General features: G+C 41.4%; 2 protein-coding genes and 1 long non-coding RNA gene across 14 annotated transcripts in view; 2 read left to right on the top strand and 1 right to left on the bottom strand.

The window, feature by feature from the left end:
• sash1a (SAM and SH3 domain containing 1a) overlaps window positions 1-12,647 on the top strand; it is a 270,190-nt gene extending 257,543 nt beyond the window's left edge. For 10 of the 11 annotated variants that reach the window (XM_037085802.1, XM_037085801.1, XM_037085799.1 and 7 more), the window contains 4 exons: window positions 977-1,105; window positions 5,126-6,156; window positions 8,989-9,120; window positions 9,602-12,647. In XM_037085802.1, coding sequence (XP_036941697.1) covers window positions 977-1,105; window positions 5,126-6,156; window positions 8,989-9,120; window positions 9,602-9,862 — 1,553 coding nt within the window. In that variant the 3' untranslated portion in view covers window positions 9,863-12,647. Of the gene's footprint in view, window positions 1-976; window positions 1,106-1,442; window positions 2,356-5,125; window positions 6,157-8,988; window positions 9,121-9,601 lie in introns of those variants that run through there. The other variant, XM_037085806.1, reaches the window with a different exon arrangement.
• On the bottom strand, window positions 7-15,305 carry LOC119012210. The gene is made up of 3 exons (XR_005072395.1): window positions 15,002-15,305; window positions 281-329; window positions 7-170 (listed from the first exon to the last, which is right to left on the bottom strand). It is a non-coding gene; the product is annotated as an uncharacterized LOC119012210 (long non-coding RNA).
• A 3,700-nt stretch (window positions 15,306-19,005) lies between these two features.
• The window catches only part of usta (uronyl 2-sulfotransferase a), a 59,817-nt gene continuing 58,393 nt past the window's right edge, over window positions 19,006-20,429 (top strand). The window contains exon 1 of one of the 2 annotated variants that reach the window (XM_037087424.1): window positions 19,006-19,912. In XM_037087424.1, coding sequence (XP_036943319.1) covers window positions 19,681-19,912 — 232 coding nt within the window. In that variant the 5' untranslated portion in view covers window positions 19,006-19,680. The remainder of the gene's footprint in view (window positions 19,913-20,429) is intronic. The other variant, XM_037087425.1, reaches the window with a different exon arrangement.

Below are 20,429 nucleotides of genomic sequence, written 5' to 3' on the forward strand. Positions count from 1 at the left end.
GTAAGTAGACACGGACATGTGAGAAGACCCTTGGTGTGATGACTCTGACTCATTCCAACTCCTTGGCTGTGTAACAGATGAGACATAGCTGTAGTTTGATGAGTGGGTTGAACACCTGGAATTAAGATCTGCTGGGAGCTGTCACCAAAATCCACTCCCTTTTGCTGGAACTAAAGGGGGAAGAAATTTAGAAATCCAGCACTGTTTATTGGAATTTTGCAGTTTATAAATCACAGTATCAACATAAGAAAGAACTCCAGTATGATCCTTCATCACTTACCTTTTGATTTTCAGCATATCCTCCAACCTCCAATCCCCCCATCATCGTTCTGCAATGCCCAAAACGAAGACATCAGCCAAAAAAAAAATACAAATCAGAAACACAATGACCTCATTCAGATGCACAAATGAATGATGACAAAAGGAGGATTTTTGCATTCATCTTTGTCTTTTATAAAAATGACCAAGTTGGACCTGGGATTTAAGGCATGAATAGGATTTAGTGGCATCTAGTGGTGAGGCTGCAGATTGCAAAAAAATAAATATCCCTCGTCTCATGGTGGCGGCTAAAACTGCGAAAAGGCCCTCTCCTACAGTGTTTCTTTTGACTGTTCTGGGCTACTGTAGAAACACAATGACAAAAACATGGCGGACTGCAAGGTCAAGGATCTGCCTCCATCTGCTTCCTCTGTATATAAAAGTCTTAGGTGATTATACACTGCTAAAAAACCTAATTATGGTTATCGTATTCCATTTTTAAGCCAATATTTGATTTGTTGATTCCATCGCTGCCCCCAAATCTTACACACTGTACCTTTTTTTAAAATGGTGGTTATGGAGTTACCCTGTGGTTTTTCAGCAACTTGTTGATGTTGCTACCTAATAAAGGCATAAAATAGCCAAAAAAGAATTCAAGAATGGATTGAGATACATGCTAATGTTGATGATGTTGCTATTTCTCTGTGTGTATTTTCAGGCAGCAGCGATCCAGAGCGCAGCGGCCTGTCGGGCTCTCAGGAGAAGCTGCTGTCCGAGGGCCGGGGCCTGGTGGGAGACTCCCCGCGGGACTCCGGCTGCTACGAGAGCAATGAGAACCTGGAGAATGGTAATGATAGCTTTGCATAGTCTAGACCACCATCATTACCCGAGCCCCCCCCCCCCCGGAGTTAGACCTAGTCTCGGTCTAGCTGTAGTTCCACGACGACTCCTTCGTCCCTTTTTCCCCTTCTGTGGGCCCAACCTCTGTTCCATCTCTCGTCATGCTTCTCCAACACCTCACCCATGTCTCTCCTCTGGACTAGTGCCCCCCCCCCCCAAAAAAGAAAACTCAAACCTTATCCCCCCTCTAGTATGGGTGCTCCAGAGAATCACCCCCATACACTTTTTTTAACTTCTGCTGTCCTGTTACTCCACTTCTCTTTACCGCTCTTTCCATCTTGTAGGCGTTCTGTATCGTCAGTGCCAAAGTCCAATTGTAACTGAGAGGGAGCCAGGTCCAAGACCACTAAGCCTAGTCCACCCCACAAAGCTGGGAGTACAGAGGGGGAGATCCTCCCCAGTTCACAGAACTGTTCTGACGAGAGCACACTCACTGCCCAGTCACGGACTCAAATTCCCAGCTCTTACACCTGTGGATGCAAGGCTGATAAAAGGATATCAGAAGGATGGTGATGATGGGCCCAGACAAGTTTTTTTCTGATATAGAAAAAACAAGCTTGCAGAGTAGCATGTCGGTAAAATGTTTGTTTGTTTTTTTTTGCGGTGGTGATTCTACAAGCTGATGAGGTTTTTTAAAAAAATTGTACTAGTCAGTTAACACATCGACCTCTTGTCTTCAAAACCATTTCAACTTGTCACTTTTGTTGTGTTTCTAGTGAGTGCATTGCACAAACGATCATACAGTATGTGCCTAAAAGAGAAAAAAAAAAAAAGATGTGGATGAAAATATTTTTTAAGTGTAGTGAATAGATTGTACAAGAGTTCTGATTATTGAATCCATTGAGGGTCTTATCTGTGACGTTTCTTTTACTTTTTTTTGTTTTGTTTATTTGAAATCTGCTCTTTCCTACTGTACGCTTTTTCTCTCCAATCCGCACAGAAACATTCTCTCGTAACAGCTCCATAACTCATAAATCACTGCTTTTGTCAAACTTTTGTCATCTCTCTATAACTGTCGGGTCCCAGCGTAACTACTGGGTTTTCCCCTTTTTATGTGTGTTTTCATGTGTCATCCAGGTTAAGCGGTAAGGTGTGCAATCTGCCACAGTAGAGATTTTAAGTTGTGGAATAAAAGCCACTTCTTTTGGAAAATAATTAAAATAAAAAGGACTCTGGTGCCGCTTGCTTTTGTTTTTATGTTTCTGCCTTTTTTTTCTGTCTGTATCTTCCTGCCATGCCACTTAACACTGTTTAACCAGCTGCATAACATTTAGTCAACACTCTGCATTTCTTCTTTAAAGTTTCAGGGCTCCACAGTTCTCCTTTTACGAATTCATAAAAATCATTAATATGTTACTGTATTTTAATGGCTACATCTGAATATTTATTAATCTAGAGAATTGGCTAAGCAAAACTTAAATAACAGAAGGTTTTCAAAATTCATTGTGCAGACTGTGTCTGTTAGACTTTATCTTTTTGGGGAAGGCTCTGTGGAGCCCTGAATGTATTCTCCTTTGACTAGCAGATCTTTCTGTAACATACATGTGTCTGATCATTTCCCTGTAACCAGATGTAGTAATTCTTCTTCACATCACTGAATGATTTCTGTAATCAGTTAGCATTCATTCATCAGTTTCATATGCACACATAATGCATTGTTCAGTTAGTGAAAAGCAGCGATGATGATATTAAGATTGATTCCCCCTATGTCACCATCTTTAGGTTTAAAGGTGCAGTCTGTAAGAAATGCCCATCGGTAGATTCCATACTTAGAACAAAATGAGGTCATGTCATCCAAGTTACTAACTGCTGCTAACTATAGCTGCCATCAGCTAGTTAGCTCAGTTAGCCGTGCAGCCTGTGGATTCGCACTGGAAGTAGTACCGGCGACGTGTTGGTGGACCTGGACTGATCAGGCTAGCTGCTTAGAAGCTAGCTAGCTTCAGCAGATATCTCTGCAGCACATTACAGTGACAGTGTTATCTTTTGAATATTTTTAACTAAAATTCTTACATATTGCACCTTTTAATGGTATATGTTTTAAATCTGAAAACACCATATTTCATGTATCATAAATCAGTCTCATATTTCCCATTATATTTCAATATAAACAATGAACACATTTTTTCATGCAAGTACTCATACAAGTTTGGGTAAGTAGTGCCCTAGCTTTTTCATTTGGGGTGCCAAGGAACAAAAAGCAAACACCCACTGTGTATAAATATCACCATGACAATGCTATATAATGTCATAAGTAGGATCTAAGAAGTTCTCTAAATTGAATGACTTCTTGTGCAAAGTGTCATTGCCCATGATGAAAAATAAATATTTTTTAATAAATAATTAGATATTGTTCATATTTAAAGACCAATCAACTCACAGAAATAACAGCACATTTATATTATTATTGTTTGAGATTATTTTTTTCTGAAATGTGGTTGGCCAACTCTGGCCTGCAGGCCCCAGTTTTGGCAGCCCAGGGCTACAAATTGTTATTATATTTCAGTGTATAAAAACATCACAGTAGGAAAAATTTCAATGTATAACTTGCCAGTGATGATGTTGTTATGCTAATCTACCAAACAGAAGCTAAAGGTCACTTTTATTTTAAAAAAGATGGCGCACATTCTCAGCTAGTAGTGCATGTTTGAACTATCTTGAGTGTTTCATTGGACAGTCAGCAGACGTCCTCCTACTCCGATTTCATCTCTGAAAGTTAATATATTAACTAAAGCACAATTAAATACAGTATTTCAGTTGTTCTTGCTTTAAAATATGAGTTTAATGCAAGCACATATCTGTTGATAGAGAAGCTCTTGATACAGCATGTACAGGAGGACACAGCCACACAAAAGCTTAACGCTTACTCAGCTCTTCAGTGTGTCATACGTCATGCAGATCCTTATACCACCAGACACAAGGTCACCAGACAATATGTGTGTAATTCATGGTCAGCGTTATCCGTTAGCTCATTGTTATTTAGTGAGTCTAGAATCTCTTCAAGGATTGTATTTATCTGCACCTCTAGACACCCAGAGTCTGATAACATAAGTATATAGTGTTGAGGAGGGTTGGTAACCTTGTCAACACAAAACATTTTGTTGAAACACAGAGTCAAATATAAACTTCTCCCACGTTATATTTCTCGAAACTGTCATGTAATTAATTTTAATGCAAACACAAATATGCTTGACTGCACTGATATTTCTGGGAACGGTTGAGATGTTTCATGACATCCCATCAATTGAACGTTTCTTCTGTCATCATTCTAAACTCTCTGGCCAGCCACAATCTGTGCCACACATCCATTTCATCCATCCATTCTGCTCTGTAAGCCAGAGGATAGATGGTAAGTTTCTTCAGCCCTTTTTGTTCCAAATGTTTCTGAACTTGTCCAGTCCAGATATCCGTATTTGGGATTGCTGCTATGACGACAACAGCAAATCCACCAGTTTGGTTGTGAGTCTGTGAGCTTATCTTTATCCCAGTGGCACCCCACCCCATCCCTTCTTCAGAAAACATTTAGTCTAATTCTGACTGCGGTTTCCAGATAAGCCTCAAATGATAAGAATGTTTGTCAAATGACTCGGCTCTGGCAGACTTGTCAGGAATAATTGGTGCTGTGGACATGTTTTCCAATGATGCAAAGCATACATGATCCAGAGCATTATGTCACACTGTTGTAAATACTATTTCCTTTGCTTCTCTGTAGCAATTTGCTCCGTGCCCATATCCGCAACTATCAAAAGACTCTTAAATAAAGCCAAACAGTGTGGGCAAAAGGCAGCCAAAATGTATCGTGTGCAGCTTGTTCATATGGATCAGATTTTACTTTAATGGAGACGTATTAAGCTAAAGAGTGACCTTGTTAGCACTTTCACAAGACAGGGAAAACACCTGTGGTTACACCAGAGTGAATGTGTCTACAATGCATAACTAAGAGAAGATGCATATTTTTATTTTGCAGGTAAAAGCAGAAAAGCTTCCCGCTCCAGTCGCTCTTCAGCCGGCCTCCAGTCTCCAGACTACCCCACCCTGCCCATGACCCTCTCAACAGAAGCTCTGCAGCAGAACAACAAGAACCAACGCACAAAGTTCACAAAAAGCTTCTTCATCAAACCCTCCCTGAGGGGTTTCAACCTGCTGGGGCTGCGCAAGGCCCAGAGACGGTCCCCAATCCCAGCAAGCCGCAGCTGCGAGGACCTGGATGGGCCCCCGCAGCCCGCTGGACCCTGGAAACGCTCCCACTCTCTGGGAGATCTGCACTGGGAGCAGAACTTTGAGCAGAAGGATCTGGGTGTGGAGCTTAAACTTGCCAAGGAAAGGCCAAAATCAGGCAACAGTAGCCCCACCAAGGTCTGTCGAGACGAGGGGTCTCAGAATAGGACTCCAACAGTGAGCCCAAAAGGAAGGGCTGAAAGACCGCCGGTGCCCTCCCAGCTGCCTCTCCGCCCTCCTTGTCGCACAACCCAGTCCCCCAACCCCCCAGAGCTCCTATCCAGTCCAACTCCGAGCCCCCCTGAGTCCAATGCAAGTGGGGATAGGGTCATCCGGACTCATCCCAAAAAGCCACCGGTCCCTCCTCCAGTTCCTGCCAAGAAGTCTAGGGAAAGACTTGCCAATGGCATGCGTCATCCTCCTCTCTCCCTGCCCTCCTCACCGTCCCCCACGCCCTCCCCTACCCACTCCATCAACCGTTCTCACCCCAGTAGCCCTGTAATCCGCAGCAGCAACAGCAGCCCCAGCCCCCCTGCTCTGCCCGCAAAGACACCGAGCACCCCCGCAAGCCCCTGTGCCACATCATCCGCCTCCTCCATGGGCGAGGAGTCCGGCACTCCTCCAGCGGTGCAGCCTCCATGGTTCTCGGATCTGGGGGGCAAGGTGGCCGTTGCTAGGAAGGTTTCCCACGCCAAGATGGGTCCCGACCTGCTCAGTCTGCTGGAACAACGCCTGGAAGCCGAGGGCATCGATCTTACAGAGGAGCCCTACTCTGACAAGGTTAGCTAAGTATCATTAATCTAAACATGGGGGGAAAGAAATCACAATTTAGATAAAAAATTACATCTGGCACCACTTTAGGCTGTGTTGCAGATCGATGCATGCACAGATGCAATATTTATATTCAGTTTATACATCATTCTACATGTCAAACATGCTGAAGACTTCCAAACTTCCTCCAACAATTGATCATTCCCAACTTTTTGCTCACACTTTTTTTCTGTGCTGATAATTCAAATGAATGTACACCCTTTATAGTTTAGTGATGAGGTGAGACTTCTGTTAAAAACCACATTCAAGCCAACATTTCACAAATACACATGAAGTCATATTTCCATGGTTAATGTGAGAATGGGGCTCCAAGACACCTAAGGGCTATACTTGTCTGGCGTCAGGCTCTTTGAGTTCAGCATCGTAACATGCCTAACTTAACCCAGTCATAATTTGACTGCAGCTTGGATCCAAATTACTCTTGTGTCACGGCCAACAACATCAGCAGCTTGCTTTGGAACTCATTTAGTTTAAAAATAGAAACTAATGCAGTTTAAAGTTTGTGTGTTGCTTTAAGCGGATGCCTTTCTGTATGTAAGAGTGAGGGTGTGTGTGTTTGTGTGTGTGTGTGTGTGTGCAATCATAAATACACTGCCTGGAGCTAAGTGAAAGACTGTGGGCTGATTCTCACTATGATGCGGTTCAGACTGTTAAGTTTATGGGCTGAATCTCACTGAAGGCAGACGGGGTTATAAAACCCTCTGCCACTCGCCAGACCCCAGGCTGGGGCCCCTTTAATGCGACGGAGCCCCTGACACTGGCAGGAAAACACACACACACAGACAAACACACACAGACAAACACACAGAGGAATCCTGGGATGAGGTGAGAAAAAGTGCGTTAGACCACAGCAAAGCGCTGCAGGATTCCTGTTAGTCAGAAGTAGATTGGCAGAGATGTGAGAGGCACACTGCTGCTGTGGTACAGGGTTCACACAAGGCTTATTCTAGCCCTTGTGTTTTCAAGTTTATGCTTGAATTTCAAATATAATCCTTGAAAACCACAAAATCTGATGTTCATCTAGACACAAAGTTGAAATAAAACAATACATATTTGTTGCATAGTGTCCGAAATAGCAAGAATTAACAGATTATGATCAAAACAATCAATCCAAAGTAAAAAATATAGTAAATACTGTGTACTATTTGACGTGATGATAAAGGCTTTGAAAATCGGGAAATGTTTGGTTTAAGTACCTTGAAAGTGATTGAATTCTAGTCTTAAACAGGAATATAAACCATGTGTAGTAGCAACATATAAGTTTGAGCCTGCTCAAGAATAAACAGTGAGATTTCCATGTCTTTTTTGGTTATAAAGCAGGTCTAGGTGTGATCTAATTAGCCTTTAAAAAAAAAAAAAAATTACAAAAAGCCTGTATCAAAAAGCTGTGCCTTCAAATTATCTGTCAGGACTTGACCATGATCTCAGCCACGCACCCCAGCACGGCCACTGTTGTAAAAACACCAGCAAAGATTATGCACACACGGTGGACGGTGACTGCTTAGGCCTGTGAGAGCTGACCAATGAGAGCAGACTGGCGGTCTTAAAGCAACAGACACTAAAGTGGAGCTTTGGTGTGTGTGTGTGTGTGTATGTATATACTGACATACATCAAGTAATCAGCAGACTTCCACATTTTTTACACAATATTTTATTTAGGGAAAAGTTACTGCAACGCTGCTCAAAACAACATTAAACGCTGATGCAGCGAAAAACTCATTGATGGCCTTAAGGTTAGATATGCGAGCTTGTGATTGGAGGGTTGTCGGTTTCATCCCCTGGACATGCGAGATAAATCTTCACTCATTTACTCGCCCTTAAGCAAGGCCCCTCAGCCCCAACTGCTCCAGTTGGCAGATCAGACTGTGGCTGTACTGGGCAGCTTCCAGGCACAAATGCGCAACAGTGTGAATGTAATCGGGGTGTTCCTCAAGAAGAAAGCATAGTTCTCAGTGAGACTGACTAAATAAATCTCAGAGATCATATTGGCACATGTATTGTTAAATTTCAAAACAGCATCCAGCCCCAGGCATAATAAGTGAGGATAAAAATGACTGTGCAAACTCAGTGTTGGCATCCGGCCCCAGATAATCCAGGCGGTACGAAGGGTAGGCTTGTTGTGACCTTCTCTCCATCCCTCTCTCCGGAGAGATCAGCTCCTCCACCCACCCACCCCCTTTCATCCTCAAAAAGATCTCCGGTCAAGTTCGGCCAACTAAAACCAGACCTCAAGCTGGAAAGCGGCCATCACTCCAGGTGTCTACACAAAGCAAGGGAGAACAAAGAAATATGCTTAAAAAGTTCAGCAGAAAAAAATACACCGACCCAAGTTTCTTCAGAACGTCTGTTTTCTACAAGTTAGTTTCATGTCATCTATGGCTCCCTTTGGAATCGTGCTCAGATTTTTCTCAGACAAGTCATTTGATGCCATTAGTCTGCTTCATTCATTCAGGAACAACCAGAGCTCGATTTTCATAATTACTGTCATAAATCACAATGCTCCTTTATATCAGCCCATGCCTCTGGTGGATTCTCCGCTGAAAACAAAATACAAAACAAAACAAAACAAAACAAAACAAAAAAAAAAAAATATATATATATATATATATATATATATATATATATATATATATATATATATATATATATATATATATATATATATATATATATATATATATACTTTTTTTTTCTTTTTTTCTTTTTTTTCAAATGTGATTGAAATGTATTCCTCTTTTAATATGCCATCTGATGTCTCTGTCTTCCCCTTCTTTCCTCCAGCATGGCCGCTGTGGCATCCCCCAGCCGCTGGTGCAGCGCTACTCCGAGGACATGGAGCAGCCCGTCAAGGACGTTGCCTCAACCATGGACCAGCTCCGAGTCCGAGAGCTCCGCAAGCAGCACCGCATGGCGGTAAGGCAATGCCAGCGTTTGTTCACAAGAACTTCCCAGCAATGGAGATGATGTTGAGGCAGTTTTGGGGAGTGACAGAGCAATATAAATGCTCAGCGTGGCTTTCCTGGACAATGCAGGCTGGAAAACAGGCTAGTTGTGACAGTAATTTCCCTGTGCCCAAAGCTGGCGCCTTCATTGAGGAGCAGTGATTATTATGCAGGCTTAAATATTTAACAAGCTCGGGTAAATGTGGACATATTGTTTTGTATTATTGTTATAACTGGCCTAAACTGGGACTTAAAGGGCCAGTGTGTAGAATTTAGGAGGGGTCCGCTATGTTGCATTGTCTTGTCGCCACAGTAACTCGAGACAAACCTGCTCTAAAGATGATCTTTAATGTTTTTAGTGCTGTTTTCAGAGGAGGTTGAAAAAAGGGTTGGTATAGTCTATCTTTATCAGTGTGACAACTATCTCTTTTTCAATCCCTTGTGTCACTCAGATCCCTTCCGGAGGTTTGACAGAGATGTGCCGGAAGCCCGCGGTTTCGGGTAACATCAGCACGGTCTCCGATTGGCTCACCTCCATCGGCCTGCCCATGTACACTACGCTACTGGCAGCAGCGGGAGTCGACACGCTGAGCCACGTGGCCGTGTTGACGGAGAGCACTGTATGGGAGGCCGGGGTGCGAGATGAGAGACACGCCCGTCGGCTTGTCAGCGAGGCACGGTCAGTCATTGCGCACAGGGAGGTGCAGTCCTAACCATGTCGGTGGAGTCGTATGTAATAACAGGTATTAACTCACTGGTCAGAACCATCTCATTCAAACGTGGTCAGCAGGCGGCCAGATCGGTGGTGGATACAGCCATGGGACTCCACAATCGCCCGAGTGACCACCGAACTTCCTGTCTCGCACGTGTCAAAAAAAAAAAAGACTCTAAGTGAGCCTCCCAGCTCCCTGATCTTCTCTCTCTTCATCACTCTGTCCTTTTCTGAAATGTTTACGGCATCGAAGAGTTCCTCCAAACAGCCAAGATGAGATATCAGTTGCCTTTTTTTTTAAAAAAAGAAAAGACTGTAGACTCACTCTGTGGGGGATGGCTTCTATTCTGAAGACACCCCCGAAGTCTTAAAATAAAGACTTGGATCTGCCTTGAAGGAAGATTGCACACTCTTTTTGTAGGACGGATGTTTTATAAATACGGAACAGACGGTTTTGATTCCTGCATATTTCATAAGTGCTTCATTTTCATCTTTTGCGGGGCGAGGCGACATTTTTTTTTTCCGAGGGGTCTCTTCAAGGAAGTAGCTTGGCCAAAGTGATTTTTGCTCCTCATTCAAATCTTTCATTCCGGCTAATGGGTTTATAACGACGACGACAGAATCCACTGTAACATCTGGACTTTTTAATCAACTTAACACACATGCACACTCACCAAGCTCTGAACAACTGGTGAGTTTCTGAGACAGCTTGTTTTGTATCATGTTTTCTGTATTATAGCATAACGCATATCTGAGTTTTAAAAAAAAGGAAAAAAAAGATTTATATGAAAAAATTATTGTGCTTGCGTTTTTGAATGTCGCGTCCTTATTCGGAGGGGCCAGCTCTCACTCATTGCTAAGCTGAAACGTCACACCTTTGTATTTCGTATTATACCGTATGATGGTTCTGCTGCGTATCTTGGATGCACCCCCCCCCCTTCGGGTATCTCACAGAAAGCTCTGTTTTACTCCAGTAATCACAATCAAGCTTTTCACAGCAAAAAAAATACATTCCCTGTGTATCTCAAAGCACACATTAAGTTGCCTTACCATTACGAATGATCAGCTTCGTTGTGTAGAACATGTGTACAGTGTCAACTGAGGCTGAACCGCGTTAAAGGTGCTGAGCCTTTGTGTTGTTTTCCTTCTGAATGTCTGAGAAATAACTGAGATTTTTATGAACTGGAAAAAAAAAAAACGGATCGTTTCAGCATCGCACACGGACGTGAACCACAAAACCACACTCTCTGATGGATCAGTGGTTTTCTATAGTTGTTGAACGCACTCCCCCTCCCCCTTTCAGACAATTAACTGCAGACGTCGTCACATCTTTAACATCCCTTTAACATGCCAACACATTCTCACTGTACTACGTTCCATACAGATGGTTGTGGGACCACAGAGAGAAGGAGGAGGAGGAGAAGAAAAGTGAAAATGTTCTAAAGACACAGCTGACATCTGGGCTGTCATATCTGGAATTTATTGGACTTGATTTATCGCTGGATAATAAGCTGTTGTTGGGGAACACGTTATACTGTAGCTGTAATCGACGCTGGTCTGATCTTAATTGGGGATAGACAGTTGGAACAGCTATTATTATTATTATTATTATTATTATTATATCAGGTGAGAAGTTGACCTACAAAGTCAGCGTACACTTTTTTTTCCACACTAACAAGTCTCGCATTTCAGGGAAAACACTGCGTTGGGTCAGCCTGTTGGAGAAACGTTGGGCCAAAAAAAAAAAAAGGAACTGACAACAAAGCGGAGACTCTTTTCATTTTCCCACCGCAGGTGTGTGGGTGAGCTAACAACTCATCCATGTTTGTTGGTTTCCTTCCCCTTTTTTATTTCTAACAGCAAAGTTTCGTCTTTACTTAGATCTGACCTGAAAGACATGTTCCACAGATTTTTTTTTTTTTTTTGTTATTGCTTCAATTAGAGGATTATTATTATCATCATTATTATTATTATTATTATTATTATTATTATTATTATTATTATTATTTGCAGTGGGCATTTGATAGATAGATGTTTGATGCCATTTTAATTCCTCTTCAATCAAAGTGGTGCTCTGAGAAAAATGCGAGAATGAGAGGCGGGGGGGGGGTTGGAAAAGAGAAGAAGAAAAAAGAGTAAAAGACCCTGGGAAGAGTGTTTTTGTAAAGAATGAAAAATACTGACACTGTAAATGCACTTTAGAGGGTAAATCTAGCTGTTTTATAGGCGGAAGAAAAATTGGCTATGTTTTGTTTCACAGGTCCACAAACGGACGTCTGTTGTCAGGTATTGTAAAGGGGTTTCAGAGGGGTTACGCTAGTAATTTTTAGTATCGAGTTTCCCAATGCCAAGTTAGATAACCATTCACGGGTTAACCTCTTTTCCAGTTCTTCACTTCCACTTTGTTTTTTTGCAGTCTTACAAAAAAAATAAATTCTTAATTACATATATGAAATGCTTTGGCAGACATTTGTTGCACATTCTGTATATGTAATTGATATTTAAATAACTTATTTTTCTTCTTTTTTTGGCTTTTTATTTCTTATCAACTGTAATTAGCTGTACTATATGAATAGCAATACCTTCCTGCATATTGCATATTGCTTTAGCCAGTGAGGAAACTACAGTATGTATTGTAAAATATGTGTACAAAATTATTTTATTTGGTTTTCATCTACCTAATGATTGTCCATACAGATTTGCTTGTGTATTGAAAAACAAACAAAAGTTAATGTCCATAGCTATTTGTCATTCTGAAATATAATAAAAACCTGTTTCTTGCATTACACCAGCCTCCTGACTGTCGCTGCGCACACACACACACACACACACACACACACACACACACGCACGCACACAAACACACATAGTCATGAAAAGACGTGGGCATGGCCTCGCTGGCTCTTTTCATCAGTGTGGTCAACAGTGGCACTGGACGCTGGACTGTCGATAACTTTCTTAATAACATTTTGAAATTAAAAATGAAAAAAGTGTGGACAGTCAGCAAAAAAGGAACAATAACAGTGGTCTTAATTTGATTAAAACAGGTCCATCCAAACATGTTATTAGTTTATTCTTAGATGTAAGAAAAAGAAGCTGATATTAAGTTTCTACAATATTGTTAGGAGGAAGAATGGAAGACAATTTGGGAGCACTCTGAAGTCAGGAATGAATAAATTCAAGGTTACAGTCCGAAGTATACTGGTGCGAGCAGATAGAGACAAAAATCTTTATGGAATGAAGTTTCAGTGACATGTGCCCCTTCGTCAGAGATAAAGGCTTTGTCCTCCACTTTGGGCTGAATTCTTTTAGTTTTTTCCCTGATAGTCAAACATGCTACTCCGAGAGCATCAGACAGGCTGTTAGCTCCATGTGAGGTGGCTAAAGGGCATTAAACTTGTTCCTTCAGTTAGTTCAAATGTCTCATGGATGCTCTGAGTGGTTACACACTATTGAGGTTGACTTATGATACATTATAACTACCTATACACACCTAAAGGTCAACTGTGGTGAGGACTCTGTAAGATATAATAGTCCATGTAGTATCATAAGTTATCATTGTCTGAGTTAAAATATATAATATAATAATAATGTTTCATCTCATTATTGGTCTGTAATGCACTCTCAATGAAGCCTGTGACTATAATGCATTATAAACATAGTTATAATTTGTTATAATGCACCTATTGAGTATTGATTATGCTTTATAACAATAATAATAACACTGATGTGGAAATAACCATGTGCTTCTTATCAATCTTCAATTGGATGATAACAAGAAGAAATAAGCCTTTGTTGCTCTAATCTAAGTACAAACACAGATCTGTTAACAGAGGCACATACACGTGGGAGCAGTCACACCAAAAGTCGTTACAGTTGACACGCATCATAAAGATTCTCACATCGTCGCGTCATGCGACAGGAGGGCACCAGACGAGATGTGTGTAATTACGGGTCAATGTTGTCCATTAGCTCAAAGTTATTTACTGCTAGAGTTTGGCATCTCTTCAAGGATCGTCTTAAACAGCACCTAACAAACCCAGAGTGTGAAGGATGGCCAGTTACCATGTCAACTCACACATGAAACATTCTCACACGGCATCACACATTACTCACACGCTCATTATTACACCGATGCCTAGAATGTATAATAAATACATTTTGTTGTACTGTTACGTTATTTCACTTTGCTTAAAGCAAACAATGACCATTTACAGTGACTTATAGTCAGCTTGTGATCTATTACATCTGCCTATAACAGAGATTTCATTGACTTTCCTTTACCTAAAGCACGAAACAACCACTTACAGTGTCTAACAATCATAAGTATTTTAATAGTCATCACAATGCCTTATAAAATGATTATTGCAAACTGTATTGCAATGATAAGAATTGTAACACACCATGATCGTCACTTAAATAGTGAGCGAGCAGCGATTATGAAGTACTGATATGCCGTGTTGTTATAAAGCACTCTCACTGTTTATAACTATGGGCACACCATGACACATTTTTATTGAGAATGTTTATAATGTGTGAGACATTGGTGTCATAATGACTCCTGATTGTTATAAAGCATAAGTATAATTCATTATGATGTCTTATGAGTATGTTCATTATACCCTTATAATGCATTATAGGTATCTATGGGATTCCTAGAAAGTCGTGGTTTTCATACTAAGGATCATACTTTAATTCATTTTAAGTTGCATCTATATCAGCTTCAGGAGTGTTGTCATTAAGCACTGTGAACGCATTAAAACATACTGTGAATGGCCCCATAATGCTCTACAGATGTGGTCCATAGGAAGTGTTGCTCACACACCTCATTACAATGTGCGCACTACAGCCTATCAGAACTGGCCCTTTCTAATCCCCCCCCGAAAAAAAATTAAAAAGAAAATCACAAACGAAAAATACATGCCGTTATCCATCTTCAAGATTGCGGTGTTAGAGTTTTGCACACAGCCACACTTACACGCACAGCCACACACACACACAGCCACACACACTCTATCTAACATCAAGTAGACAGTCACTTTATGAACAATTATTTAACAAGTGTGTGGAAACAAAATGCAACCAGTTCAACGAGATGCAAGACTAGCAAAACCAGCAATAAGAGATCAGTTCCACTCACCGAGCCTGTGAGCCAAGTGTATCGTTCCCAGTTGCTAGCCTGAAAGTGGCGCACATCGCCTGCTTTTGTAGGTTGACTGAGCTAGAGGTGTTCGGACGTTGGGCGGCTTTTTTTTTTTTTTTTTTTTTTAGCAATGTCCATCTTTTCATTAAACGGTCGTCTTGAAAAGGGCACTGACAATAAATCCGCGATAATATAATCTCCACCTGCTGTATCAATATAATCTCCACCCGTTACCATTTTCAATGTAGGCTATCAATCACAGCTCGCAAGTTAAGCTAGGCCTCGCGTAACTGAGCTAGCGGGCCTTCTAGAATACTCTAGAGCCGTCGACATTCTTAAAGAATACGCCCATTGGCTACAAATCCAAATGTGATTGGTAGATCAAATTGTCAATCCAAACGTACTCTCTCATTACGTGTAATGGTCAGATCATTCCAAAAGATAAACAGAATACCCTGGTTGGAGGATATTCTGCCCCGAGACACCGTAGAAAACTATCTGATTGGTTTATTTTTTTTCCACAGAAAAGCACCCAAATGCGCAGTGTAAGGACAGAAAACTACAGAAACAAGTCGGCGTAATTTTATTTTATTTATTAAATTAATAAAATACGTTTATTTTTCATCTGAGGAGTTCAGGGCCTCCTTGGAACACCTTGAAGGCCCTGAAGATTCGCCACTGGACTGAACAACAGCTCCTCTACCTGCTCTGCCAAAGGTTCATTCGGAGGTCGGAGCTCTGAAACTCAAGGAGCTTATAAACAGTCGTGTTGCGTCTGCCTCGTAATGCCTCATTTAGGAAACTGCACACATCTGCTCAGGACTAAGTCGGCAGAGTTCGATAGCCTGTCTGGTTCTTGTTGCCATGCAGCTGCCGTTAGTGACGCCCTGCAGAGGATTTCCACTCTTTTACATGTCGAGAAGCTCCTAAATAGCTGCTCGTACCACGGGCCCACAATGTGATTAAAAAAGAAAAAAAAAAAAAAACGTTATCCCGAAAGAATTCATCCTGCTGCAGTACCCTCACATTTTCACATGTGTTTTGCATTTGTCTGAGTGCAAAACCACACAGAAGCAAGTGAACAAGCAACAAGAAGGCTAAGGACAAAAAGCATCATTGTTTGTTAGTTGCGCTTATTTTTAAGGAGAGACAGCACATCAGATTTCCTTTCCACAGCTGTAATGAGCAGTTAGCTTTCCAGTTCAAGACGCCCTCTTCCACAGATACAATTGCTCATCTAATTTAAAATATCTCAGGAGGAAAAAAGATGCGACACGATTGCAAATGAAGACTTTTTTTCTGCCTCGGGTCTCTTTCCATTATTCTCGTCCACTTTTTCTTCTGCAGTGATTGTGCATGACTGTAACCAATCTACGGTGAAAATTCCTTTAAATTCAGTGACAGGATGACAACAATTAACAATAATGTTTTTGTTTTGTTTTTTTACTTTTATTTAGTTTTCCAACCATCTATTTTGGTCTACTTCTTTTTTTCATAATACTGGATCATATCATACCTTATTATTTCAGAGCATGATTGATGTGGCTGTAACTAGTGGTTTTCTTTATCGCTGATTTATCTGCAGACTACTTACAAACCAAATTATTGTGTAGTCTTTAAAAAATGTTCATAAATCACCACATCTGTTGTCCAACCCCCAAAGGACTGTTCATCCACCATCATGAATGACGAAGAAAGGCTGCAAACCCTCACATCTTTGAAGGTGGACACAGAACACGTTTGACATTTTTGCTCGAAACAAATGACTGAAACAGTTTTGTTGTGTTTTTAAAATGACTTCATCAACCAAGATTTAGACACAAAGCACATACACAAGATAGGGTGGATCGCTCACCTAAAAACACTATGATGACTGTGATATCCATCCTTATGGAAATTCTTTTGCCACACATTTCCCTCCTGGGCGGTCAGAAGTCACTGAAGTAGTTCCTCTGAAAGTTTATGATGTATCTGAAGTCTGACTCCAGAAGTTTACTTTGAATTAGAGAGGCAAATCCAACTGTCTGGACTCGTAGCTCCCAGGGGTTACTCCCCCCAGCAAACAACCTTATTGATTCCCATTATGGCAGTAGGGTAAACACAATTAAGTGCGCTCTAAGTCTTAAGTGCATGGCCCTTAACACGGACGCAGTGGGCCTCGTTCAAACGTGCGATGTTCTTGCCAAAGTGGAATTAATTCCTCTCCGTCGCTTCCTAGTTTCCAAACATTATTTACCCCGATGTGACTTTGCCAGAGTACACAAACCCTTCAGTAACCACGCGTGGGTCGACACTGTTTACTGAATCTGTGTGACTTTTTACAAACAGGAGAGGACCTTCAGCTGAATTCCAGCACCGGGATATTGCTTACTAATAAATACTGTAGACCTGAGACAACCTGAGGAATCAAGGTACTGATTCAACATCCTGTTAGACAAGTCTGAGCTCATTACATTTTACACGTTAATCCTGGTCTCAATGTCTGTCTGGAGTTCTCTTCAGCAGTAAGAGAAAAAAGTATCATTGCATAGATGTAATTTAAAATATGGAAACATAGTATATGATATATATCTGATGCCGACATGATACCTATAAGGAAATATGTTTATTGCATATTTATATCTTATGATACATGGAGATATCGGTGTATAACATTTATGAAATACCACAGAAAAAATGTATATATACATGCATGAAAATGTGTCTATATATTGTATACCCACCTTTAATGGGGTTTTTTTAATATATTTTATTTACAAAGACAGTTGAGAACAAAGTACCCATCATAAAATTTGTATAGTCTATATAATATAGAATTTCTTCATGGTATTGTATGCTGCTGCCAAAAATGTTATTCACATATGCGAAGATACAAATTGATATGCCCACAGTAGAATTTGTACATGTACCTATATGCAAAATGTCTATATGTTTAATTTGTACACAGTATTGTATACTGCAGGCATTCATCTTAACAACGTATATGCAGTTCATATCTGTAAATATGTACTTTTATTACATATATGAAATACCCAAAGTAAGATTTGTGCATGTTGATTTTTTATATGGTATTATATCCTGCAGCCATTCATGTATTCATAGTTAAGATCGTGTGTGTGTGTGTGTGTGTGTGTGTGTACATGTTGTATTTATAAGTAACTGTGTAAAGTCTTATGCCAAAATATGTAATCGACATACATTAACATACATTTTGTATGGGCTGGACATTTATGTCAATATATACAAACGGCCCCATCTTAATAGGCTTCATATACAGTATGATGTGAATTCCATACATGTACATCTATAACATTTGCTTTTGGATGACAGCAGAAACCTTGCTGACAGCCGTGCTGCAGTTCTGTGTAATAAACTCCTGCTGCATGGGAGATTGTGCCAGCAGGGCTGTCAACCTATAATGCTTCTCACACTCATTGTGCCCAGCATTGCAAAATACAGAACCAAACTATTTACAATTCACTCCACCTGTGGAAAACAAACAGCCAATAGACCACCTACAGAATTACTGTGCTTCTCTTTATTACCTTTTGGTCTTTAGAGCCAAATTGTTTTCCGCAGCCGTCGTTGCTCCCTCGACTACAGTAGCTGTCACCCTGTGAAAGCACATCAGCCCCTCTCTGCGAGGTGGTTATTATTATTGTGCTGAATGACTGTTGTCGCCTCCTAAGTGCAGGTGTAGTCTAAGTGGTGGGCTTAGGCCCCGCCATGGAGAGATATATGGCCCCTTAGAGCCAGCCTGAGGGGGAAAGAGAAAGTTTAAAGCACACACACACACACGCTTCACGCACAAGAAGTGAACAAGACACTAACCTCACCGGTTCCTTTTCAACACGCGTCAAACGCCTACACCCTTATCCTGGTGGTGAAGGCATCCTGAGAATAACTACTAATAATAACTACTTTACACAAGAAGAAAGGTCACATTGATGTTTCTATTAGAGATGAATGTTTTGTCTGATCTGTTAAAAAAAAAAAAAAAAAAAAAACATCCAGAAACTGTATCAGAGCTTTGTTATCATCACACTGTCAAAGCCACCACTCTCTCATACCTCCTGAAATGGAAATTCACAGCTGACTTAAAAACTCCTTCCACAGTCTGTCTGGGGCTGTCACAAATCAAACCCGTTTCAATGAATGCCCACAGTCAACTTGTCAGGTCAGGGCCCTCCTCTCCCCTCCCTCCCCTTCTCTCTGAACACTGGGTGACGCTGTTTTACGCGCGCACACACACACACACACACACACACAGCCATCGCAGAACCCGAATCCCGTATGAGGTGGAAGTTTTTTTCCTCTCTCCACGTTCAGTAATCTGACACCCCCCCCCAAAAAAAAAAAAAAAAAAAGACTCGGCAGTGGAAGGATGGACCCTTAACTCGGCTGGAAGGACGGAAGGAAGGAGCAGTCATCCCAACGAGCGCAAACGAGGTGGACCCGAGCAGAAGCGGAAAAAACGCTGTGCGCAAAATAAAAAAAAAAATACAGAAACAACCCCGTGGCTGCGGCACTGGAGGAGAGCTGGGTTTCGCCTGCGCGTTTCTCCCCCCTCCAAAAAAGAAATATCACTGGCCGCCCGACTCAAATGATCTCAAGGCGACAAGTTTCACTTTCCACAGGCGGATGGGTGACTTTCCACGGCGCTTTGTGAGGAGTAGATGATGAAGAATTTCAGCAGCAGTCCCCTTAACAGCAACAGCCCGACTCCCAACCACATCAGAGAGCGAAACAACAGAAAGTACAGCTTACTCTCTGCCGTGCCGTTGCGATTCTCCCTGCGAGGTTATGGTTTCTGCATGGCTACGCTGTTCTTCTTCTGTTTCGGCTCCCTCTTTTACCAGTTGAACGGAGGACCCCCTAAAATCCTGCTGGACATCCGACAGTATCTCGGTAAGAACTTTTTCTCTTCTTCTTCTTCATTTTGTTGTTTTTGCCCTGTTGGCTGAAGCGCGTCACCATCAAAGAGATTCCTTTGAATCCAAAAAAAAGAAAGAAACAAAGAAAGAAAGAAAGAAAAGTTGCCCTGCATGTCTAGACGCCCTGCTCTGATCAGAAGCGTTAAAAGGATAGTCTATCCAACATGAAATCAGAGACGATGAGGCGTGCACCTCTCATCCACCGCCGGGCACAAGTCCTCTCTCTTTCTTTTTTTATGACATCCACCGGAGGCCACAGCGTCCCCTCTCGACCTCACTCACCTCAGAGGAGATATTGATATATCTCCCATGATCATTCTAGAGTGGCTTCATGTGAGGCTGCAGCAGGCTTTCGACTCATTATGAGCGAGAGTGTGTTTTTAAAAAATCCAAATTATTCCGACCGACACCAGAGGAATGCGCTCCTCTTCTAACCATCCGAATATCAGTTCTGACATGTCGGCGCGCTTTCGGGATCTATTATGGTAACA

This window comes from Acanthopagrus latus, chromosome 22 (genome assembly GCF_904848185.1).
Source record: "Acanthopagrus latus isolate v.2019 chromosome 22, fAcaLat1.1, whole genome shotgun sequence".
Classification (NCBI taxonomy): domain Eukaryota; kingdom Metazoa; phylum Chordata; class Actinopteri; order Spariformes; family Sparidae; genus Acanthopagrus; species Acanthopagrus latus.